This window comes from Phlebotomus papatasi, chromosome 1 (genome assembly GCF_024763615.1).
Source record: "Phlebotomus papatasi isolate M1 chromosome 1, Ppap_2.1, whole genome shotgun sequence".
In the NCBI taxonomy this organism is placed as follows: Eukaryota; Metazoa; Arthropoda; class Insecta; order Diptera; family Psychodidae; genus Phlebotomus; species Phlebotomus papatasi.
The window spans coordinates 105,013,189-105,020,762 of record NC_077222.1 but is presented as its reverse complement, the minus strand read 5'-3'; the positions used below and the strand labels follow the sequence as shown (position 1 = coordinate 105,020,762).

The following is a 7,574-nucleotide window of genomic DNA, read 5'->3' as shown; positions in this document are numbered from 1 at the left end:
CATTTTCCTCCATATAATTTCATCCCTTTCATGATTTTGAAAATTCGGGATTTTGGCTTTCGGGAATTCAACTTTCGGGATTTTGGCTTTTTCTGGATTTTGGCGTTCGGGATTTAGGCTGCCACCAGTCTGTACATCAGTAACGCTGTAACCTTCTTTGTGAATTTCAGAATTGTAATCTCTGATTTTTGTTCTACTTGTACTAGATCTCCTAGGTACTTGTACTAGACCAACTCTCTGCCGTGATGAAAACGATCACGATTCCGCTTGAAGGACAAGTATGGGACGTATTTATCGATCAGCATCAAAAGTCAATGTATTTGTAGTCACAAATTATTTCATTTATTTCTTATTTTCAAATAATCCCATACAATCTTTTAGGAATAAAATATACGAGGTGGAATCTATAAAAACTATAAAAGCTCCGTCAAGCTAGTATCATTCAGATGACCAAATAACTTGTTCTTCTGCTCGTTTAATTGTAAGCGAAATAAATTTGATTAATTTTTTAGTAAACATGAGTCAACCGCAACCATTTTCTCCAAGCTAGACTGTATGAAAGCAGCTAAAGTATCGCACAGAATGATACTAAAAAGCTTATGGCTTAAAAACTATATGACCCCGAGTACCGTATTTCGTTGCATAAGACGTTTGATTGGTACGGTGTTCTATGTGACCCAAAGTTTTACCAGTGTTTTCAAGGATGACGCAAGCACTCATGCTGCGACATATATTATTGATCCTTCGATGATGCTCTTGTCTGCAGTAGCATCCAGATACACATGGTTCACTTAAACAATCCGGAATATCCTCACAGCTTTCCGCGCACCTCCTTCCACAAGTAAACACTTCATTTCCTCTTCGGCAAGTACAGCGGTTCTGATCAACGCATTCGCCATTGATCCTTCGGGTTCCTTCTACGCAGTAGCATCCAGGCGTACAGGGACTTAATAAACAGCTCATGTCCAATCCTTCACAATCATCATTGCAGTCCCAGTCACATCTGTATTCTTCATTGTCTCCGCACTCACAGCGCTCCTCGGGTAGGCAGGTTTCACCGAATCTCTTGAATCCTTCAGCACAGAAGCATCCCCGTTCGCATTCGGCTTGGGTACAATCCGCAGGAGTATTGCGACAGTCCTCTAAACATTGGCTACCATATCGGTAGGCTTCATTGGTATCGCACGTACAATCGGTATCTGGAACGCATGCAGTACCTATTCTCTTGTGCCCGTTTAAGCATGTGCATCTCTTGTAAGAGTGCTCATTTCTACAGTCCGAGTTCGACATCTCGCAATCTTCTATACATTCATTTCCGTAGGTGTATTCCTCGAACCGTTCGCACATGCATTGCGAATCTGGAACACAATCTTCACCGATTCTCACATGATCTGCCTTGCAGACACAACGTTTCTCTGTTGGAAGCAGTGCACAAACGAGAGGATCAGTTCCACAAGTCTCGAAGCATTCATTTCCGTAATCGAACACTTCGTTTTCCTTACAGGGGCAGTTGGTATCATTTACACATACACCATCGATTTTTCTGAAGCCTTCTATGCAAGCGCAATGTAGATATGTAAATTCATTAATACATGTACTGAGCGTTCCATCGCAACTATCCAAACAATCATTTGTTCTCCTAAGTTCTTCGTTTTCTGGACAAGTGCAATGTTCCACCTCAGGTTCGCATACACCGTCTATTCTTACATGATCAGAGTCACAAAAGCATCTACGAGTCGTCGGTTGAAGTAAGCATTCACGAGGATTTGTTCCACATGATTCGAAGCATTCATTTCTATTATCCATATGTTCATTTTCTGGACATTCACATTTTGTATCTGGTACACATTTCTCATTTATTCTCTTATATTGATCAAGACACGAACATCGCCAATACTGATTTTCATCCTGGCATGTCTCTTCATCTTCTTCACATTTCTCAATACATTCACTGGATGGCCTATACTGTTCGTTTTCTCCGCAAGGACACTCGCTATAAGGGACACAGTCCGTCCCTATTCTCACGTGACCTTCTTTGCAAACACAACGCTTCTGTGTTGGAAGTAATGCGCAAACAAGAGGATCAGTTCCACAAGTCTCGAAGCATTCATTTCCGTAACCGAATTCTTCATTATCCGGACAAGGGCAGTTGGTATCTTCTAGGCATTCGCCATTGAATCTCTTGAAGCCTTCTTTGCAACCGCATTGGCGGTATTGCCTATACTCATAATCACACTCCGATCTCGTTTTATTGCACCAATCATGGCACTCACTTGTTAGTTTATAATCTTCATTTTTCGGACAATCAGTACCACATACTATATTTGAATCTACGCACTTGCCATCTACCCTCTCGTATCCGATCACGCAAAAGCATTTGCGAACTCTAGGTTCCTGAGCACATTCAGCGGGATCTGTGCCACATGTCTCCAAGCAATCATTCATGTAGGCCATTACCTCATTCTCAGGACAGTCACCGCATTCTGTGTCTGGTACGCATAGTCCATCAATCCGTTTATACGTTGCCAAACATGTACATCGCCTATACTCGCGCTTATCTTTGCAGGTTTCCTCGTTTTCTCCACATTGCTCAATGCATTTACTAGAGGAAGTATACTCTTCATTTTCTCCACATGGACAGTTGGAGATATGAACACAGTCTCCATCAATCCTTACGTGATCTTTTTTGCAAACACAACGCTTGTCGGTTGGTAATCTAGCACACTTAATTGGATCAGTTCCACAAGTCTCGAAGCATTCATTTCCGTAACCGTATTCTTCATTTTCTCCACAAGGACAGTTGGTATGATTTACGCATTGGCCGTCGATTCTTTTGAAGCCTTCTATGCAACCGCATCTACGATATGCTAAATCATTAGCGCAATCATCGATTGTTTTGTCGCAACTATCTAGGCAGTCATTTGATCTTAGGTATGCTTCGTTCTCCGGACAAATGCACGCTTCGACATCAGGAACACATTTCCCATCTACTCTTACATAGTCTACGTCACAAGTACACCCACGTACCACGTCTTGACGTGCACATTCACGAGGATCTGTTCCACATGCTTCGAAACATTCGTTAAGAAGCCTCATGTGTTCATTTTCCGGGCATTCACAGTTTATATCTGGTTCGCATACCCCATCAATCCTCTTGTACGACTTCAAACACGTACATCGCTCATACTGAACTTCGTGTTTGCACGTATCTTCATTTTCTTCACATCTTTCGATACATTCACTGGAGTAGGTGTACTCTTCATTTGCTCCACATAGACAATTGGAACGAGGAACACAAACTCCATCTATCCTGACGTATCCTGGTTGACAGAGGCATCTTTGTTGGGAAACTGGCGTACCACATGTTGCTGGATCAGTTCCACATTGTTCAGTGCATTCGTTTGATGTGGAATAAATCTCATTTGGACCGCAGTTTGTCTCATTGTAAGGAACACACTTACGATTTTCCTTCCTGAATCCATCCTTACAGACACACGTGCTTACCCCATCCTCTGTGATTCTATACTCTTCATTTTCTCCACATTTGCAGTTCGATTGATGGACACAGTCTCCGTCGATCCTCTTGTGGAATGGAAGACAGACGCACCTGAGTTCTGTTGACGAACTATCACAGGTCAAAGTATAGTCACATGATTCGTCACAATAATTCCCGTAGGTAAACACCTCATTACTCCCACATTTGCAAGCTGAATATTCCACACACTTTCCATTGATCCTCTTGTATCCTTCCTTGCAGAAACATCCTTGGTAGGATTCTTCTTTGTCGCAGTAGTATGCAGTCTTTGAACAATCTTCACTGCAAGGGTTACCAAATTTGTAAATTTCATTCTTCCCACAAGGACATCGGAATTGTTCCGTGCATAGGCCATCAATTCTTTTAAATCCACTCCTGCAGGAGCATCTTTTATAGGACGCCACTTCCTTGCAACTATCTGGAGTAGCATTGCATTCTTCTTCGCATGAATTCCCCACAACGTACTCTTCATTAAATGAACAAGGACATTCACTATCTGGAACGCACTGGCCATTTATTCGGACGTACCCTGGTCTGCAAGCGCACCCTCTTATTGTATCCTGTTCAGCACATTTTGCTGGATCCGTTCCACATTGCTCAAAACAATCATTTGAGTAAGTTACTATCTCATTGACGAGGCATTTGCATTTGGTATCTGGCATACAGTATCCGTAAATCCTTTTGTATCCTTCAATGCAGGTGCATTTCTTGTAGGTTTCTACACTTCGGCACAGTTTTGGATCCTTTGAGCATTCTTCGTAACAGTCATTTCCATAATTGTACTCTTCGTATTTCCCACAAGGACATTGAGATTCCGCAACACACTTTCCACTTACTCTGCGGTATCCTTCTCTGCAGAAGCAACCCTTGTAGCAAGCTTCACCCTTGCATTCTTGTGGACCGACGCCACATTTCTCTTGACAAGAATTTCCGTAAGCATATTCCTCATTTTCTGAACACTGACAGAGATTTTCGTCCAAACACAGACCATTGATTCGTTTAAATCCATCCTTGCAGGAGCACCGGAAGGTTTCCAATGTTCCTTCACAATCCTTTGGCGTTGCCAAACACTGTTCACTACACTCACTACTGTAAGCATACCTCTCATTATAAGGACATTTACACAGGGATTCTGGTACGCAAGATCCATTAATCCTAGTAAATCCTTCCTGACAGAAACATCCTGGGTAGCAGAGTTCAGTTTTGCAGGGACCATTGAATATATTGCATTCTTCGTCACATTTCCTTCCACACTTGGAGTATATTTCATTTGGTCCACACGGCGCAGGCGGACATGTAGACTCCGGTAAGCATGCTCCTCCAATCCTTTTATATCCTTCCGAACAGAAACACCCAGAAAAACAACTTTCCCTCAAACACTTGAAGTGTACAGAGTCACATTGATCATCGCAGATCCTTCCACACTTCTTGTAGACCTCATTTGGTAGCAGACATTTCGGAGGTCCACATTTATATTCCGGGACACATACGCCATCAATCCTTTTGAATCCTTTCTGACAGTAACATCCAGCAAAGCACTTGTCACTCTGACAATCTGATTTGGTCTTTCCACATTCATCGTAGCAAGAGTTTCCACAAGTGCTGTAGACTTCATATACCGGACATTCCGGTGAAAGGCATTCCTCCTGTGGAACACATTCTCCATCAACTCTTTTGAAATTAGGCTTGCAGAAACATCCTGAGAAACAGGTTTCGTAAAAGCAATCTTTCTGCGTTTTCGAGCAATCTTCGTAACAGGTCTTTCCACACTTTTTGTAGATTTCATTTTGCGCTTGACATTTTGGAATTAATGGTTCGCATTTGAACTTTGGAACACATACACCGTCTATCCTTTTGTATCCATCCTGGCAGTAACACCCTTCGTAGCACTTTCCACTCTGACAGTCCGACTTACTTTTTCCACATTCATCGTAGCAAGAGTTTCCACAAGTTATATAAACTTCATTTGCTGGACATTCGGGAGGAGGACACTCATCTTCCGGAACGCAACTTCCATCAACTCTCTTGAAATTCGGTTTGCAGAAACACCCTGAGGTACAGGCTTCGTAAAAGCAATCCTTCTGAGTTTTTGAGCAGTCTTCGTAACAAGTCTTTCCACACTTTTTGTAGATTTCATTTTGTCCCTGACATTTTGGAATTACGGGTTCGCATTTGAACTCCGGAACGCAAACACCATCTATTCTCTTGTACCCATCCTGGCAGTAACACCCCTCGTAGCACTTTCCACCCTGACAATCAGACTTGGTCTTTCCACATTCATCGTAGCAAGAGTTTCCACAAGTTATATAAACTTCATGAGGTGGACATTCTGGAGGTGGGCACTCTTTTTCCGGAACACATGCTCCATCAACTCTCTTGTATCTGGGTTTGCAGAAACATCCCGAGTAGCAGGTTTCATAGCGGCAATCCTTCTGCGATTTCGAACAGTCCTCGTAGCAACTCTTTCCACACTTTTTGTAGATCTCATTTTGACCTTCACATTTCGTACTTGAGGATTCGCATTTGGACTCTGGGACACATACACCATCTATCCTCTTGAATCCTTTCTCACAGTAACATCCTGCGTAGCACTTTCCACTCTGACAATCGGACTTGGCTTTTCCACATTCATCGTAGCATGGGTTTCCACAAGAACTGTAGACTTCATGTACCGGACATTCCGGTGGTGGGCAGTTGTCTTGTGGAACGCATTCACCATTAACCCTTTTGTAATTGGGTTTACAGTAACAACCACTGGTGCAGGTTTCGTATGAACAATCTTTTGGGGTTTTCGAACAATCTTCGTAGCAAGATTTTCCACAAGGTATGTATATCTCATTCGGTCCTTGACACTTTGGCGGAGGACAGTAGGATTTTTGCAGACAAACACCATCGATCCTCTTGTACCCAGCAATGCAAAAACATCCCGATTCACAAGGTTTATGACAGTCGCTATCGGTTGTGGAACAAGATTCTTTACATGAGTTTCCACATGAGCTGTACTCTTCATTTGCTGGACATAGTTTGGGACATTTATATTTCGGTACGCACTGACCGTCGATCCTTACATAACCATTGATGCAGTAACATCCGGGTTTGCATTTCTCGGAGTAATAATCCCCACCGTAAAACTGGCATTGTTCATCTTTGGAATATCCACAAGACTTGTACACTTCTCCCGCGGGACACTGAGGTTCTTCCGATGGACATTGGTTGTAGGTGACGCAAGAATACGTTTCCGGGTGACGGTAGTAGCCTTTTCGACAGAAGCAACCTGGACATTGAATGCTATCATCGCAATTTCTTCCCTGGTATCCACAAATTGCTTCGCAGTAAGGGGCTTCACCACACTCTTTCCATTCTTCATTGCGGGGACAAGTGTATTCTGCAAGAAGATTTGTCAAATGGTGTTCAACGGGTTCAACCTGGGCACTGTATTGGTTTTGTTAGATGTACTTACGTGAACAAGATGCAATAGGTATGCATCTTCCTGATGAATGTCGAACATATCCATTTTTGCAGAAGCAACCCTTCTTGCAACCTGTGGCTTGTCCTTGGCATTTATTGGAGCAATCATCTTCACAAAGTGGTCCACATGATGAATACTCCTCATACCGCGAACACTTCGGAACACTCGCTTGTCCGTAATTCCCATAAGGTGGTTTATTTTTTGGAGGTTTATGTCTAAACTCCTCAGAATCAGTCAACTCTTCCGCAGAATCTAGTGTAAATTCAAAAGCGTTTCAGATCAGGAAAAAACCAAACAATATCAATAACGAACCTGTGTAATTCAAGTTCAAACGAGGAACGGTATAACTCGGATAAACACGTACACAGTATACATTCCTGCACTTGATCAATATTCCCAACAAAATAATTTGTGAAATCCATAAGAACTTGACTCTCCAAAACTTCATGGTACTCAATGAAGATTCAAACAGAGACTGAACCAATTTGCAAAATTCTCCCGAATTTAAGAGGCGAGACTAATCAGAACAAAAGATTCTCTTGCAACTTGTTTTGGCGACTAAACCTGAAT

At 42.4% G+C, this 7,574-nt stretch overlaps 1 protein-coding gene across 1 annotated transcript; it reads right to left on the bottom strand.

The window, feature by feature from the left end:
* Positions 1 to 311: 311 nt before the first annotated feature.
* LOC129809811 (zonadhesin-like) lies at positions 312 to 7,148 on the bottom strand. Its single transcript, XM_055859927.1, has 3 exons — positions 6,996 to 7,148; positions 6,604 to 6,920; positions 312 to 6,487 (listed from the first exon to the last, which is right to left on the bottom strand). The coding sequence occupies exons 1-3, from the start codon at positions 7,146 to 7,148 to the stop codon at positions 598 to 600; spliced, it is 6,360 nt and encodes a 2,119-aa protein (XP_055715902.1). The 3' UTR covers positions 312 to 597.
* Between the last annotated feature and the right edge of the window lie 426 nt (positions 7,149 to 7,574).

What these genes read in the sequence shown, in the direction of transcription:
- LOC129809811 (XM_055859927.1), bottom strand. Translation starts at nt 7,148, where the DNA reads ATGAGGAGTATTCATCATGTGGACCACTTTGTGAAGATGATTGCTCCA. An exon ending in ACCTATTGCATCTTGTTCAC is followed by an intron (nt 6,921 to 6,995) that starts GTAAGTACATCT and finishes ATCTTCTTGCAG; the next exon opens with AATACACTTGTCCCCGCAAT. An exon ending in GTTACTGCATCAATGGTTAT is followed by an intron (nt 6,488 to 6,603) that starts GTAAGGATCGAC and finishes CACAACCGATAG; the next exon opens with CGACTGTCATAAACCTTGTG.